The 17,659-nt window shown below is 38.6% G+C and overlaps 1 protein-coding gene across 1 annotated transcript in view; it reads left to right on the top strand.

The window, feature by feature from the left end:
• The window catches only part of PDIA5 (protein disulfide isomerase family A member 5), a 326,999-nt gene extending 309,612 nt beyond the window's left edge, over positions 1 to 17,387 (top strand). The window contains exon 17 of the mRNA XM_053698070.1: positions 13,943 to 17,387. Within this exon, the coding sequence (XP_053554045.1) occupies positions 13,943 to 14,023 (81 nt within the window). The 3' untranslated portion in view covers positions 14,024 to 17,387. The remainder of the gene's footprint in view (positions 1 to 13,942) is intronic.
• Positions 17,388 to 17,659: the final 272 nt, after the last annotated feature.

The following is a 17,659-nucleotide window of genomic DNA, read 5'->3' as shown; positions in this document are numbered from 1 at the left end:
ACCAAGACAGCATGAAATGTTGGCCCCCGATCCGGGACCGGATCTGGTGGGGGGCAGACTCTCTCTCTTCGCTCAGGCTTGGGCAAGAGATGTTCTGGATCCTTGGGCGCTAGACATAGTCTCCCAAGGTTATCTTCTGGAATTCAAGGGACTTCCCCCAAGGGGGAGGTTCCACAGGTCTCAGTTGTCTTCAGACCACATAAAAAGACAGGCATTCTTACATTGTGTAGAAGACCTGTTAAAAATGGGAGTGATTCATCCCGTTCCATTAAGAGAACAAGGGATGGGGTTCTACTCCAATCTGTTTATAGTTCCCAAAAAAGAGGGAACGTTCAGACCAATCTTAGATCTCAAGATCTTAAACAAGTTTCTCAAGGTTCCATCGTTCAAGATGGAAACCATTCGAACTATTCTTCCTTCCATCCAGGAAGGTCAATTCATGACCACGGTGGATTTAAAGGATGCGTATCTACATATTCCTATCCACAAGGAACATCATCGGTTCCTGAGGTTCGCATTCCTGGACAAACATTACCAGTTTGTGGCGCTTCCTTTCGGATTAGCCACTGCTCCAAGGATTTTCACAAAGGTACTAGGGTCCCTTCTAGCTGTGCTAAGACCAAGGGGCATTGCTGTAGTACCTTACTTGGACGACATTCTGATTCAAGCGTCGTCCCTTCCTCAAGCAAAGGCTCACACGGACATTGTCCTGGCCTTTCTCAGATCTCACGGATGGAAAGTGAACGTGGAAAAGAGTTCTCTATCTCCGTCAACAAGGGTTCCCTTCTTGGGAACAATAATAGACTCCTTAGAAATGAGGATTTTTCTGACAGAGGCCAGAAAAACAAAACTTCTAGACTCTTGTCGGATACTCCATTCCGTTCCTCTTCCTTCCATAGCTCAGTGCATGGAAGTGATCGGGTTGATGGTAGCGGCAATGGACATAGTTCCTTTTGCACGCATTCATCTAAGACCATTACAACTGTGCATGCTCAGTCAGTGGAATGGGGACTATACAGACTTGTCTCCGAAGATACAAGTAAATCAGAGGACCAGAGACTCACTCCGTTGGTGGCTGTCCCTGGACAACCTGTCACGAGGGATGACATTCCGCAGACCAGAGTGGGTCATTGTCACGACCGACGCCAGTCTGATGGGCTGGGGCGCGGTCTGGGGATCCCTGAAAGCTCAGGGTCTTTGGTCTCGGGAAGAATCTCTTCTACCGATAAATATTCTGGAACTGAGAGCGATATTCAATGCTCTCAAGGCTTGGCCTCAGCTAGCGAGGGCCAAGTTCATACGGTTTCAATCTGACAACATGACAACTGTTGCGTACATCAACCATCAGGGGGGAACAAGGAGTTCCCTGGCGATGGAAGAAGTGACCAAAATCATTCTATGGGCGGAGTCTCACTCCTGCCACCTGTCTGCTATCCACATCCCAGGAGTGGAAAATTGGGAAGCGGATTTTCTGAGTCGTCAGACATTGCATCCGGGGAAGTGGGAACTCCATCCGGAAATCTTTGCCCAAGTCACTCAGCTGTGGGGCATTCCAGACATGGATCTGATGGCCTCTCGTCAGAACTTCAAAGTTCCTTGCTACGGGTCCAGATCCAGGGATCCCAAGGCGGCTCTAGTGGATGCACTAGTAGCACCTTGGACCTTCAAACTAGCTTATGTGTTCCCGCCGTTTCCTCTCATCCCCAGGCTGGTAGCCAGGATCAATCAGGAGAGGGCGTCGGTGATCTTGATAGCTCCTGCGTGGCCACGCAGGACTTGGTACGCAGATCTGGTGAATATGTCATCGGCTCCTCCTTGGAAGCTACCTTTGAGACGAGACCTTCTTGTTCAGGGTCCGTTCGAACATCCGAATCTGGTTTCACTCCAGCTGACTGCTTGGAGATTGAACGCTTGATCTTATCGAAGCGAGGATTCTCAGATTCTGTTATCGATACTCTTGTTCAGGCCAGAAAGCCTGTAACTAGAAAGATTTACCACAAAATTTGGAAAAAATATATCTGTTGGTGTGAATCTAAAGGATTCCCTTGGGACAAGGTTAGGATTCCTAGGATTCTATCCTTCCTTCAAGAAGGATTGGAAAAAGGATTATCTGCAAGTTCCCTGAAGGGACAGATTTCTGCCTTGTCTGTGTTACTTCACAAAAAGCTGGCCGCTGTGCCAGATGTTCAAGCCTTTGTTCAGGCTCTGGTTAGAATTAAGCCTGTTTACAAACCTTTGACTCCTCCTTGGAGTCTCAATTTAGTTCTTTCAGTTCTTCAGGGGGTTCCGTTTGAACCCTTGCATTCCGTTGATATTAAGTTATTATCTTGGAAAGTTTTGTTTTTAGTTGCAATTTCTTCTGCTAGAAGAGTTTCAGAATTATCTGCTCTGCAGTGTTCTCCTCCTTATCTGGTGTTCCATGCAGATAAGGTGGTTTTACGTACTAAACCTGGTTTTCTTCCAAAAGTTGTTTCTAACAAAAACATTAACCAGGAGATTATCGTACCTTCTCTGTGTCCGAAACCAGTTTCAAAGAAGGAACGTTTGTTGCACAATTTGGATGTTGTTCGCGCTCTAAAATTCTATTTAGATGCTACAAAGGATTTTAGACAAACATCTTCCTTGTTTGTTGTTTATTCCGGTAAAAGGAGAGGTCAAAAAGCAACTTCTACCTCTCTCTCTTTTTGGATTAAAAGCATCATCAGATTGGCTTACGAGACTGCCGGACGGCAGCCTCCCGAAAGAATCACAGCTCATTCCACTAGGGCTGTTGCTTCCACATGGGCCTTCAAGAACGAGGCTTCTGTTGATCAGATATGTAGGGCAGCGACTTGGTCTTCACTGCACACTTTTACCAAATTTTACAAGTTTGATACTTTTGCTTCTTCTGAGGCTATTTTTGGGAGAAAGGTTTTGCAAGCCGTGGTGCCTTCCATTTAGGTGACCTGATTTGCTCCCTCCCTTCATCCGTGTCCTAAAGCTTTGGTATTGGTTCCCACAAGTAAGGATGACGCCGTGGACCGGACACACCTATGTTGGAGAAAACAGAATTTATGTTTACCTGATAAATTACTTTCTCCAACGGTGTGTCCGGTCCACGGCCCGCCCTGGTTTTTTTAATCAGGTCTGATGATTTATTTTCTTTAACTACAGTCACCACGGTACCATATGGTTTCTCCTATGCAAATATTCCTCCTTAACGTCGGTCGAATGACTGGGGTAGGCGGAGCCTAGGAGGGATCATGTGACCAGCTTTGCTGGGCTCTTTGCCATTTCCTGTTGGGGAAGAGAATATCCCACAAGTAAGGATGACGCCGTGGACCGGACACACCGTTGGAGAAAGTAATTTATCAGGTAAACATAAATTCTGTTATCTTGGAAAGTTCTATTTTTAATGGCTATTTCCTCGGCTCGAAGAGTCTCTGAGTTATCAGCCTTACATTGTGATTCTCCTTATTTTATTTTTCATTCGGATAAGGTAGTTCTGCGCACTAAACCTGGGTTCTTACCTAAGGTAGTCACTAACAGGAATATCAATCAAGAGATTGTTGTTCCTTCTTTGTGTCCAAATCCTTCTTCGAAGAAGGAACGTCTTCTGCACAATCTGGATGTAGTTCGTGCCCTAAAGTTTTACTTACAGGCAACTAAGGAATTTCGACAAACATCTTCCCTGTTTGTCGTTTACTCTGGTCAGAGGAGAGGTCAAAAGGCTTCTGCTACCTCTCTTTCTTTTTGGCTTCGTAGCATAATTCGTTTAGCCTATGAGACTGCTGGACAGCAGCCTCCTGAAAGAATTACAGCTCATTCTACTAGAGCTGTGGCTTCCACTTGGGCCTTTAAGAATGAGGCCTCTGTTGAACAGATTTGCAAGGCTGCAACTTGGTCTTCGCTTCATACTTTTTCCAAATTTTACAAATTTGACACTTTTGCTTCCTCGGAGGCTATTTTTGGGGGAGAGGTTCTTCAGGCAGTGGTTCCTTCTGTATAAAGAGCCTGCCTATCCCTCCCGTCATCCGTGTACTTTTGCTTTGGTATTGGTATCCCAGAAGTAATGATGACCCGTGGACTGATCACACTTAACAGAAGAAAACATAATTTATGCTTACCTGATAAATTCCTTTCTTCTGTAGTGTGATCAGTCCACGGCCCGCCCTGTTTTTTAAGGCAGGTAAATATTTTTTAAATTATACTCCAGTCACCACTACACCCTTGGTTTCTCCTTTCTCGTTGGTCCTTGGTCGAATGACTGGGAGTGACGTAGAGGGGAGGAGCTATATGCAGCTCTGCTGGGTGAATCCTCTTGCACTTCCTGTTGGGGAGGAGTAATATCCCAGAAGTAATGATGACCCGTGGACTGATCACACTACAGAAGAAAGGAATTTATCAGGTAAGCATAAATTATGTTTTTTCCATCAGGATCTGAAATCCTTAAATTTAAAGGTATGGAGATTGAACGCTTGATTCTTGGTCAAAGAGGTTTCTCTGACTCTGTGATTAATACTATGTTACAGGCGCGTAAATCTGTATCTAGAGAGATATATTATAGAGTCTGGAAGACTTATATTTCTTGGTGTCTTTCTCATCATTTTTCTTGGCATTCTTTTAGAATACCGAGAATTTTACAGTTTCTTCAGGATGGTTTAGATAAGGGTTTGTCCGCAAGTTCCTTGAAAGGTCAAATCTCTGCTCTTTCTGTTCTTTTTCACAGAAAGATTGCTATTCTTCCTGATATTCATTGTTTTGTACAAGCTTTGGTTCGTATAAAACCTGTCATTAAGTCAATTTCTCCTCCTTGGAGTTTGAATTTGGTTCTGGGGGCTCTTCAAGCTCCTCCGTTTGAACCTATGCATTCATTGGACATTAAATTACTTTCTTGGAAAGTTTTGTTCCTTTTGGCAATCTCGTCTGCCAGAAGAGTTTCTGAATTATCTGCTCTTTCTTGTGAGTCTCCTTTTCTGATTTCTTTCATGTAATTAGCAAGAGTCCATGAGCTAGTGACGTATGGGATATACATTCCTACCAGGAGGGGCAAAGTTTCCCAAACCTTAAAATGCCTATAAATACACCCCTCACCACACCCACAATTCAGTTTTACAAACTTTGCCTCCGATGGAGGTGGTGAAGTAAGTTTGTGCTAGATTCTACGTTGATATGCGCTCCGCAGCAAGTTGGAGCCCGGTTTTCCTCTCAGCGTGCAGTGAATGTCAGAGGGATGTGAGGAGAGTATTGCCTATTTGAATGCAGTGATCTCCTTCTAAGGGGTCTATTTCATAGGTTCTCTGTTATCGGTCGTAGAGATTCATCTCTTACCTCCCTTTTCAGATCGACGATATACTCTTATATATACCATTACCTCTGCTGATTCTCGTTTCAGTACTGGTTTGGCTATCTGCTATATGTAGATGAGTGTCCTGGGGTAAGTAAGTAAGCTTATTTTCTGTGACACTCCAAGCTATGGTTGGGCACTTTGTTTATAAAGTTCTAAATATATGTATTCAAACATTTATTTGCCTTGACTCAGAATGTTCAACTTTCCTTATTTTCAGACCGTCAGTTTCATATTTGGGATAATGCATTTTAATTTAACATATTTTACCTTAAAATTTGACTTTTTCCCTGTGGGCTGTTAGGCTCGCGGGGGCTGAAAATGCTTCATTTTATTGCGTCATTCTTGGCGCGGACTTTTTTTGGCGCAAAAATTCTATTTCCGTTTCTGGCGTCATACGTGTCGCCGGAAGTTGCGTCATTCTTTGACGTTATTTTGCGCCAAAAATGTCGGCGTTCCGGATGTGGCGTCATTTTTGGCGCCAAAAGCATTTAGGCGCCAAATAATGTGGGCGTCTTTTTTGGCGCTAAAAAATATGGGCGTCATTTTTTTCTCCACATTATTTAAGTCTCATTATTTATTGCTTCTGGTTGCTAGAAGCTTGTTCACTGGCATTTTTTTCCCATTCCTGAAACTGTCATTTAAGGAATTTGATCAATTTTGCTTTATATGTTGTTTTTTTCTTTTACATATTGCAAGATGTTCCACGTTGCAACTGAGTCAGAAGTTACTACAGGAAAATCACTGCACAGTGCTGGAGCTACCAAGCTAAGTCTGCTATAAACTTTTGGTATCTGTTTCTCCAGCTGTTATTTGTATTGCATGTCATGTCAAACTTATTAATGCAGATAAAATTTCCTTTAGTACTGTTACATTACCTGTTGCTGTTCCGTCAACATCTAATTTTCAGAGTGTTCCTGATAACATAAGAGATTTTATTTATTTTAAATCCATTAAGAAGGCTATGTCTGTTATTTCTCCTTCTAGTATACATAAAAGTCTTTTAAAACTTCAATTTTTTTCAGATGAATTTTTAAATGAACATCATCATTCTGATACTGATAATGGTTCTTCTGGTTCAGAGGTTTCTGTCTCAGAGGTTGATGCTGATAAATCTTTGTATTTGTTCAAGATGGAATTTATTCGTTCTTTACTTAAAGAAGTGTTATTTGCATTAGAAATAGAGGATTCTGGTCCTCTTGATACTAAATGTAAACGTTTAAATAAGGTTTTTGGATCTCCTGTAGTTATTCCAGAAGTGTTTTATCTCCCTGATGCTATTTCTGAAGTAATTTCCAGGGAATGGAATAATTTGGGTAATTTATTTACTCCTTCTAGACGTTTAAGCAAATTATATCCTGTGCCATCTGACAGATTAGAGTTTTTTGGGACAAAAATCCCTAAGGTTATGGGGCTGTCTCTACTCCTGCTAATGTACTACTATTTCTATGGCAGATAGTACTTCATTTAAGGATCCTTTAGATAGGAAAATTGAATCCTTTCTAAGAAAAGCTTACTTATGTTCAGGTAATCTTCTTAGACCTGCTATATTTTTAGCGGATGTTGCTGCAGCTTCAACTTTTTGGTTAGAAGCTTTAGCGCAACAAGTAACAGATCATAATTTTATAGCATTATTATTATTCTATAACATGCTAATAATTTTGTTGGTGATACCATCTTTTGATATCATTAGAGTTGATGTCAGGTATATGTCTCTAGCTATTTTAGCTAGAAAAGCTTTATGGATTAAACTTGGAATGCTGACATGTCTTCTAAGTCAACTTTGCTTTCCCTTTCTTTCCAGGGTAAATATTCATTTCGTTCCTTTCCTCACAACAAGGAACAAAAGCCTGATCCTTCATCCTCAGGAGCGGTATCAGTTTGGAAACTATTTCCAGTTTGGAATATATCCGAGCCTTATAGAAACCTATAGCCAGCTCCTAAGTACCTATGAAGGTGCGGCCCTTATTCCAGCTCAGCTGGTATGGGGCAGATTACGTTTTCTTCAATTTGGATCAATTCCGTTCTTAATCTCTGGTTTCAGAAACATTGTTTCAGAAAGGTACAGAATTGGCTTCAAGTTAAGGCCTCCTGCTAAGAGATTCTTTTCTTTCGCGTGTCCCAGTTAACACAGCAAGGCTCAGCATTTCTGAAATGTGTTTCAGATCTAGAGTTGGCTGGAGTATTTATGCCAGTTCCAGTTCTGGAACAGGGGCTGGGGTTTTATTTTATCTCTTCATTGTACCAAAGAAGGTCAATTCCTTCAGACCAGTTCTGGATCTATCATTATTGAATCGTTATGTTAGGATACCAACATTCAAGATGGTTACTGTAGGACTATCCTGCCTTTTGTTTAGCAAGGGCATTATATGTCTACAATAGATTTACAGGATGTGTATCTGCATATTCCGATTCATCCAGATCACTTTTAGTGTCTGAGATTCTCTTTTTAGACAAGCATTACCAGTTTTGTGGCTCTACCGTTTGGCCTAGCCTCAGTTCCAAGAATTTTTTTCAAAGGTTCTCGGTGCCCTTCTTTCTGTAATCAGAGAATAGGGTTTTGGTATTTCCTTATTTGGACGATATCTTGGTACTTGCTCAGTCTTCTCATTTTCGTAGAATCTCATACGAATCGACTTGTGTTGTTTCTTCAAGTTCATGGTTGGAGGATCAATTTACCAATCAGTTCATTGATTCCTCAGACAAGGGTAACCTTTTTAGGTTTCTAGATAAATTCAGTGTCTATGACTCTGTCCTTGTCAGACAAGAGAAGTTTAACATTGATATCAGCTTGTCAAAACCTTCAGTCACAATCATTCCCTTTGGTAGCCTTATGCATGGAAATGTTGGGTCTTAGGACTGCCGCATCAGATGCGATCTCCTTTGCTCGTTTTCACATGCGACCTCTTCAGCTCTGTATGCTGAACCAATGGTGCAGGGATTACTCAAAGATATCTCAATTAATATCTTTAAACCGATTTTACGACACTCTCTGACATGGTGGACAGATCACCATCGTTTAGTTCAGGGGGCTTCTTTGTTCTTCCGACCTGGACTATAATCTCAACAGATGCTAGTTTTACAGGTTGGGGAGCTGTGTGGGGGTATCTGACGGCACAAGGGGTTTGGGAATCTCAGGAGGTGAGATTTCCGATCAATATTTTGGAACTCCGTGCAATTTTCAGAGCTCTTCAGTCTTGGCCTCTTCCGAAGAGAGAGTTGTTCATTTGTTTTCAGATAGACAATGTCACAACTGTGGCATACATCAATCATCAAGGACTCACAGTCCTCTGGCTATGAAAGAAGTATCTCGAATTTTGGTTTGGGCGGAATCCAGCTCCTGTCTAATCTCTGCGGTTTATATCCCAGGTATGGACAATTGGAAAGCGGATTATCTCAGTCGCCAAACGTTGCATCCGGGCGAATGGTCTCTTCACCCAGAGGTATTTCTTCAGATTGTTCAAATGGGGGAACTTCCAGAAATAGATCTGATGGCTTCTCATCTAAACAAGAAACTTCCCAGGTATCTGTCCAGATCCCGGGATCCTCAGGCGGAGGCAGTGGATGCATTTTCACTTCCTTGGAAGTATCATCCTGCCTATATCTTTCCGCCTCTAGTTCTTCTTCCAAGAGTAATCTCCAAGATTCTGAAGGAATACTCGTTTGTTCTGCTGGTAGCTCCGGCATGGCCTCACAGGTTTTGGTATGCGGATCTTGTCCGGATGGCCTCTTGCCAACCGTGGACTCTTCCGTTAAGACCAGACCTTTTGTCTCAAGGTCCTTTTTTCCATCAGGATCTGAAATCCTTAAATTTAAAGGTATGGAGATTGAACGCTTGATTCTTGGTCAAAGAGGTTTCTCTGACTCTGATTAATACTATGTTACAGGCTCGTAAATCTGTATCCAGAGAGATATATTATAGAGTCTGGAAGACTTATATTTCTTGGTGTCTTTCTCATCATTTTTCTTGGCATTCTTTTAGAATACCGAGAATATTACAATTTCTTCAGGATGGTTTAGATAAGGGTTTGTCCGCAAGTTCCTTGAAAGGTCAAATCTCTGCTCTTTCTGTTCTTTTTCACAGAAAGATTGCTATTCTTCCTGATATTCATTGTTTTGTACAAGCTTTGGTTCGTATAAAGCCTGTCATTAAGTCAATTTCTCCTCCTTGGAGTTTGAATTTGGTTCTGGGGGCTCTTCAAGCTCCTCCATTTGAACCTATGCATTCATTGGATATTAAATTACTTTCTTGGAAAGTTTTGTTCCTTTTGGCCATCTCTTCTGCCAGAAGAGTTTCTGAATTATCTGCTCTTTCTTGTGAGTCTCCTTTTCTGATTTTTCATCAGGATAAGGCGGTGTTGCGAACTTCTTTTGAATTTTTACCTAAGTTGTGAATTCCAACAACATTAGTAGAGACATTGTGGTTCTTTCATTATGTCCTAATCCTAAGAATTCTAAGGAGAAATCGTTGCATTCTTTGGATGTTATTAGAGCTTTGAAATATTATGTTGAAGCTACTAAGTCTTTCCGAAAGACTTCTGGTTTATTTGTTATCTTTTCCGGTTTTAGAAAGGCCAGAAAACTTCTGCCATTTCTTTGGCATCTTGGTTGAAATCTTTATTTCATCTTGCCTATATTGAGTTGGGTAAGACTCCGCCTCATAGGATTACAGCTCATTCTACTAGGTCAGTTTCTACTTCCTGGGCGTTTAGGAATGAAGCTTCGGTTGATCAGATTTGCAAAGTGGCAACTTGGTTCTCTTTGCATACTTTTACCAAATTCTACCATTTTGTTGTATTTTCTTCTTCTGAAGCAGTTTTTGGTAGAAAAGTACTTCAGGCAGCGGTTTCAGTTTGAATCTTCTGCTTATGTTTTTCATTAAACTTTATTTTGGGTGTGGATTATTTTCAGCAGGAATTGGCTGTCTTTATTTTATCCCTCCCTCTCTAGTGACTCTTGTGTGGAAAGATCCACATCTTGGGTAGTCATTATCCCATACGTCACTAGCTCATGGACTCTTGCTAATTACATGAAAGAAAACATAATTTATGTAAGAACTTACCTGATAAATTCATTTCTTTCATATTAGCAAGAGTCCATGAGGCCCGCCCTTTTTTGTGGTGGTTATGATTTTTTTGTATAAAGCACAATTATTCCAATTCCTTATTTTATATGCTTTCGCACTTTTTTCTTATCACCCCACTTCTTGGCTATTCGTTAAACTGAATTGTGGGTGTGGTGAGGGGTGTATTTATAGGCATTTTAAGGTTTGGGAAACTTTGCCCCTCCTGGTAGGAATGTATATCCCATACGTCACTAGCTCATGGACTCTTGCTAATATGAAAGAAATGAATTTATCAGGTAAGTTCTTACATAAATTATGTTTTTTCATCAGGATAAGGCGGTGTTGCGAACTTCTTTTGATTTTTTACCTAAAGTTGTGAATTCCAACAACATTAGTAGAGAAATTGTGGTTCCTTCATTATGTCCTAATCCTAAGAATTCTAAGGAGAAATCGTTGCATTCTTTGGATGTTGTTAGAGCTTTGAAATATTATGTTGAAGCTACTAAGTCTTTCCGTAAGACTTCTAGTCTATTTGTTATCTTTTCCGGTTCTAGAAAAGGCCAGAAAGCTTCTGCCATTTCTTTGGCATCTTGGTTGAAATCTTTAATTCATCTTGCCTATGTTGAGTCGGGTAAAACTCCGCCTCAAAGGATTACAGCTCATTCTACTAGGTCAGTTTCTACTTCCTGGGCGTTTAGGAATGAAGCTTCGATTGATCAGATTTGCAAAGCAGCAACTTGGTCCTCTTTGCATACTTTTACTAAATTCTACCATTTTGATGTATTTTCTTCTTCTGAAGCAGTTTTTGGTAGAAAAGTACTTCAGGCAGCGGTTTCAGTTTGAATCTTCTGCTTATGTTTTTCATTAAACTTTATTTTGGGTGTGGATTATTTTCAGCAGGAATTGGCTGTCTTTATTTTATCCCTCCCTCTCTAGTGACTCTTGTGTGGAAAGATCCACATCTTGGGTAATCATTATCCCATACGTCACTAGCTCATGGACTCTTGCTAATTACATGAAAGAAAACATAATTTATGTAAGAACTTACCTGATAAATTCATTTCTTTCATATTAGCAAGAGTCCATGAGGCCCGCCCTTTTTTTGTGGTGGTTATGATTTTTTGTATAAAGCACAATTATTCCAATTCCTTATTTTATATGCTTTTGCACTTTTTTATCACCCCACTTCTTGGCTATTCGTTAAACTGAATTGTGGGTGTGGTGAGGGGTGTATTTATAGGCATTTTGAGGTTTGGGAAACTTTGCCCCTCCTGGTAGGAATGTATATCCCATACGTCACTAGCTCATGGACTCTTGCTAATATGAAAGAAATGAATTTATCAGGTAAGTTCTTACATAAATTATGTTTTCTTGGTGTTTAAATCAAGATTTTTATTCTTTGCATTCTTTTCGAATTCCCATATTTTTACAGGATGGTTTGGATAATGGTTTATCCACCAATTCTTTTAAAGGGTCCGTTTTCTGTCCTTTTTAGTTATGTTCTGACATTCATGGTTTAGTCCTAGCCTAGCCTAGAATGAAGACTATTATAAAAATGTTACTTCTTGGAACCTTTATTTGTTCTTGAGGGTTTTGCAGGTTCCTCCTTTTGGACCTAGGCATCAGCTGGATATTAAACTTCTTTCTGGAAGGTTTTTTTTTTTTTTTTTTCATTTAGCGATTTTATCTGTTAGAGTTGAGGGCCCTATTCCTGTGGAAATTTACAATCTAGAAATTTAAGTTGTTAGATTGTTCCTTTATTATTCAGAATGGTCTCTTCATGTTTTGGATTATGTTAGAGCTTGGTAGTGTTATGTTGACACTACTAAGGTTTTCTGGCAAACTTTTATTTTGTTTGTTCTTTTTGCTGATTCTAGGAAGTTCAGAGAATTTTGCAGTTTTTTTGGCTTCTTGGGTTAAAGCTTTTGATTTATATCTTTTTTGTTTTTTGGAGGCATATCAGCCTCCACCTAGATCGTTTTTTTTTTTCTCTTCTTTTTTTTTTTTTTTTTTTGCCACTTCTTGTGTTTTTAGAATGTTTTTATCAGTGGACCACTTTTTGCTAGTCACCATATTTTGTCTCTACCATTTTAATGCTCTTTTGTTTCCTTCTGAGACAGCCTTATAGATATGATGTCCTTCAGGCAGTTGTCTTAGGTTGATTTGCCTGTTGTTGTTTTTTTATAGATTTAGTTTCTCAGTGGGGAAAAAGATTTATATTTTTTTAGATCCCACCTTTTTCTGTTATTACTCATGGACTCCCAAAGCTTGGGTATCAGTTCTCAGGAGTAATGGATCGTTGACTCTCATCACCTGCATGAAAGAAAACATAATTTATGCTTACTTGATAAATTAATTTCTTTTATTGTGGTGAGACACCACGAGCCCCCACCCTGTGTTTTTCTATTTTTTTTTTTTGTTTGTTTTTGCGCACATCTTTTCCCCCAGCTCCTATTATGTTGGTTTTTATTACTTTTCCTTCTTCTTTGTGCTTGGCTGTATGTTAGATTGAGGTACTGGTGAGTTGGGAGGGGTTTTATAGAGTTTTTGTGGTTTGCCTCCACCTAGTAGTAGGGAAGAGTAATTTCCAGGAGTTTTTAAACAACTTTCCAATTTACTACTGTTATCTAATTTGCGTGGTTTCCTGCTATGCTTTGTTCAAAAAGAATACTTAGGTGGTCTCAGGAGCTGCAAAGCACTACTGGGAGTTGGCTGCTGATTGGTGGTTGCACATACATGCGTCTTGTTATTGGGCTCCCCTGATGTGTTCAGCGAACTCCCAGTAGTGCTCCTTCAGCAAAGAATACCAAGAGAAAGAAGCAAATTTGTTAATACAAGCAAATTGAAAAGTTATTTAGAAGTGTATTCTCTATCATGTCCTTTTTATCACACACTATTTTCAGATTATTTATATATATATATATATATATACACACATACATACACACATATATATACATACACACACACACACACATATATACACACTTCTAAAGAAGATTGGATCAGCATCAAAGGGAAATGGAAGTAAAAATGAATGTCATGATTCAGATAGTGTGTGTGTGTATATGTATTTACTTCTGTTATCAGATTAACCTCTATCTCTTTGTTGAAACTTAGCTCCTTTCCGTGAGAGTGCTATGTGACAGCAGTGTAACAACGTTATATAGTGCTCACAACACATGCACTCTCCAGAGAGAGCATACCTCTGTATGCCGTCATGAAAAGATTTCAGCACAGGATATTAAGAGAAGAGAGAAATTTTATAACTGAATTAAATTGGAAAGTTCTTTTTAAACTGTGCAGTCTTTTTGAATCATCAAGCTTAATTTTGACTTCAATTAAACTTTTTAATATTCAAGCTAAAGATGGGAGTGTAGAGAGAAATTCTGATTAGTTAACTCCACAGTTATTGTATTGAAATGAAGCTTAGCTGCATTGTAACTGAGAAAACAAATAGGTCTAATAATGGCAGGCTAAACATTTATTGTACTTTTTTGTTAAATTAATGTTTTTTTTTTTAAAAGATATATTTTTCTCTATTCTTTTAGGAATCTGGATTTGTTGGTTTTATTAAATCTCTTCGAGAGAGAGACCAAATAAAACTGGGAAAGAAGAAAGAAGAATTATAATCATGGTCCAATGCAACCTCCCCATTGCACTGTGACAAATGTCCCATTTTCCAAGCCTCAGATTTAACCTGTTCCCTGCCAGGTTGGGCTGGTGTACAATGCATAGCAACACACTGCCATCCCTGTCAATAGATCTGTTAATTCTAGAAGGAGAAGAAAACAAATTTATTAACACAGCTGGTTTTTTCTTATAAAAAAGAAAAATACATTTTGAACAGGAAAATTAAAACACTTTTTATATGAAACTTCAAGTAATGTTTTTGTGAAAGATTGAAGCAATTTCTTTTTACCCTTTTTTTTTTGTTAAGGAAAAAAACACCTTTTGCTCAGATGCAGCAAATAGCTAACTGTAAAAATGATACAGCATAGGATTGTGCTAAAACAAGAATCTAAAGATGCGACTCATAGTGGAATCATTTTGATTCAGCATACAATGAACATTCACAGCTGAAATATCTTCCATATGATTGTGGATAGTCTGCTTGGTTAAATTAACATCAGTTAGGTGCTATTCGGGTTTGGTCTCCTTCAACCTACTCCTGTTAACAGTGACTACACAGAGAATGAGCAATCAAATCTATTGCTGCTCCTACAGAGTGATATTTGTTCGTGTCTACAATGATCCTGGCAAAGGTTCCCTTTCTGAGCTTCTTTCATGAAACAACATCTGTGATGTGTTGCATCATAATGCTTTTTGAAAGAGAAAGTTCTAGTTGTCTTGAATTATATTAATAGTAAGGTGTCCCGTATACAGGTATACCCCGCTCATACAGCGGGTTAGGGACCGGAGCCCCGCTGTAAAGTGAAAACCACCTTAAAGTTAAACACGGCAGTTTTAGCTTTCTTTTCCGTGTTTAAAATCTAAAAAACATGTTTGAACTAACATATATTAGGGGTGAAATAGTGCTACGTTTAGTTTAACACTAGCACAGCAAGTATTGAATTAGTATTCAATAAATACTGTACCTGTAAAATAGTGACAATTACTGTAGTAAAATTTGCCAGACTATAGCACTGAGACACAGATTGCACTGCAATGCAGTTAACAGAGTGAACTAAGCATAACAAAATGGTGCCAGTCACTTTTCTCGCAATCTCCCAATGATTTACAGCACTGTTTCAAAATGCTTGGAGGTTGAACTTCAGCTCCACAAAGCACTGTATTAGCGAATCGCTGTAAAGTGAAGCGCTGTAAAGTGAGGTATACCTGTATATGTTTTACTGTACATTATTTTAATTAAAGGGACACTTAACTGTACAATTTGTTTCCTTGATATGTTTCCGATGACTTGTTTATACCAGTTGCAGATTATTTATTTGAAATAGCTGGTTTTGCTCATTGACATCTATTCTCAAAAACATGACCATTTAAGTGGGCTAGGCGTGCATAAAGAGCAGACTCCCTTATATTTCTCTGTACAAACAGTCCAGTACTGATATTTTCATTATGATGGTGGTTTCTCTTAGCAAAAACAGCTATTTCAATTGCAAATATAAACCTAAATTAGTCATTTCCTATTTACACTGCAACAAGGAATATATACAGTGTGTATGTGTATGTATATATATATATATATATATATATATATATATATATATAATATTAGACAATGGCACTAAAAAGTGATATTTACACAAATATATTTTTAAAATACTTCCATTACACTATATTTATATTACAGAGACTTGAACTTTCTCTTTTGACCTTCGTAATCATTAGGTTTACACCAAAAAGGTTAAAAATATTCTATTATAATTGTGTGTTTTTTTGGGGGTTTTTTCCTAATGTTGGTTTGGGGAAGGATTTAATACAATAATGAATAAATATATTTTATGTTTTTTAGAAAATGATTTTCACTTAAATCAAACATGCTATAAACTGAGTGTCTCTGTTAATTCCTGGCTATTAAAGTTTATTTTGACAAATATAAAAGAAGCTAAACTACTGGGGTACAGTTGGCTCAGTGCAGAACCTGCCCCTTACAATGTTACAGGAATTTTTTCCTCTATTTGTAACTCGGTGGTTTAAGTTGCAGTCCTTTTGCAGATCACTGGGGTCTGCAGCCATTTAGAAAGCTATTTGTAACTCAGTGGTTTAAGTTGCAGTCCTTTTGCATATCAGTGGGGTCTGCAGCCATTTATAAAGCTAGTATCCCTTTCTATTTGTAACTCAGTGGTTTAAGTTGCAGTCCTTTTGCAGATCACTGGGGTCTGAAGCCATTTAGAAAGCTATTTGTAACTCAGTGGTTTAAGTTGCAGTCCTTTTGCATATCAGTGGGGTCTGCAGCCATTTATAAAGCTAGTATCCCTTTCTATTTGTAACTCAGTGGTTTAAGTTGCAGTATTTTTGCAGATCACTGGGGTCTGAAGCCATTTATAAAACTATTTGTAACAATGTGGTTTGTCGCAATCCTTTTGCAGATCACTGGGGTCTGCAGCCATTTAGAAATCTAGTATCCCTTCTATTTGTAACTTAGTGGTTTAAGTTGCAGTCCTTCTGGAAATCGCTGGGGTCTGCAGCCATTTCAAAAACTAGTATCTCTTTTCTAGTTGTAACTCAATGGTTAAAGTTGCTGTTCTTTTGCAGATCATTGAGGATCTGCAGCCATTTAGAAAGCTAGTTTTCATCACTATCATTATACATTCTATGTATTTAATTTGGGGTTTTGAGTTTAATTTTCTTTTAATTCATGGCTCAAATGTTAAGCAATGTACAGTTTATGATAGCACATTTATGGCTTATTATATACTACAGGTTTAGTAAAGGGAGTTCAACTCCTCTTTATTATAAAAAGGAATATTTAATCCAATTTTTAAAACACACATGTACAAAATGGACTTAAACCATTTAGTTCCTAAAAGAAACAGCAGATTCTCAGGGATAATTGCGTACGAACATTAACATAAGCCAGGTCATTTCTGATACATTCAGGGCAAGCATTATTGCTAGACACTGTTTACATACCTGCTGCAAAAATGTTTGGGTTTTTAATGTGCAGGGGAAAAACCAAAAATTGTATTACCATATTATTTTGTCATCTATTATTATTGATATGTGATATATTTGTTTAATTTATATGCAGTAAATATCTGTTAATGGAATCTTAGGCAGTGACTCATGCTGTACTTAGAGCAAACGACCCATATTTTTATATGCAAAGTAAAAATGATTATTAAGATTTGTTTACATTCCATTTTTCTGAGATTGTCTGTGCAGCATGTTTTGTTCACATGTAAATTTTGGTCTCTTGGTTACTTGTTATAATCTGTGTATTTTAAGCACCATAAATTGATTGTATGTTATTCACGTTTTAGTTTAAAATCAGTAATTTCATTTCATCTCAAATAAAAACTTTAAAAAGTATTTTATTCATATTCAAATGTGTAACGTTAATCTTCCCCCATATTTATCCCTTCCCTTCCTGCTGGCTTCTTTCTGTTTCTCGCTCATTTAGTGCCAGATTACAAGTGAATCAGTATTTAATGATCCTGCTCGAACACTAACTCCGCTAGAAGTAAGCTTTTTGTGCGTTATACAAGTTGAAAGGAAACCATTTTCGCTCGCACGCTAAAACACATAAAAAGATGAACTTAGAATATTGTGCGCCGAATAACTTATTCCACAATAAGTCAATA

Source organism: Bombina bombina, chromosome 1, assembly GCF_027579735.1.
Source record: "Bombina bombina isolate aBomBom1 chromosome 1, aBomBom1.pri, whole genome shotgun sequence".
Classification (NCBI taxonomy): domain Eukaryota; kingdom Metazoa; phylum Chordata; class Amphibia; order Anura; family Bombinatoridae; genus Bombina; species Bombina bombina.
The sequence above is the reverse complement of the archived record's forward strand: the minus strand, read 5'-3'. Positions and strand labels throughout refer to the sequence as shown.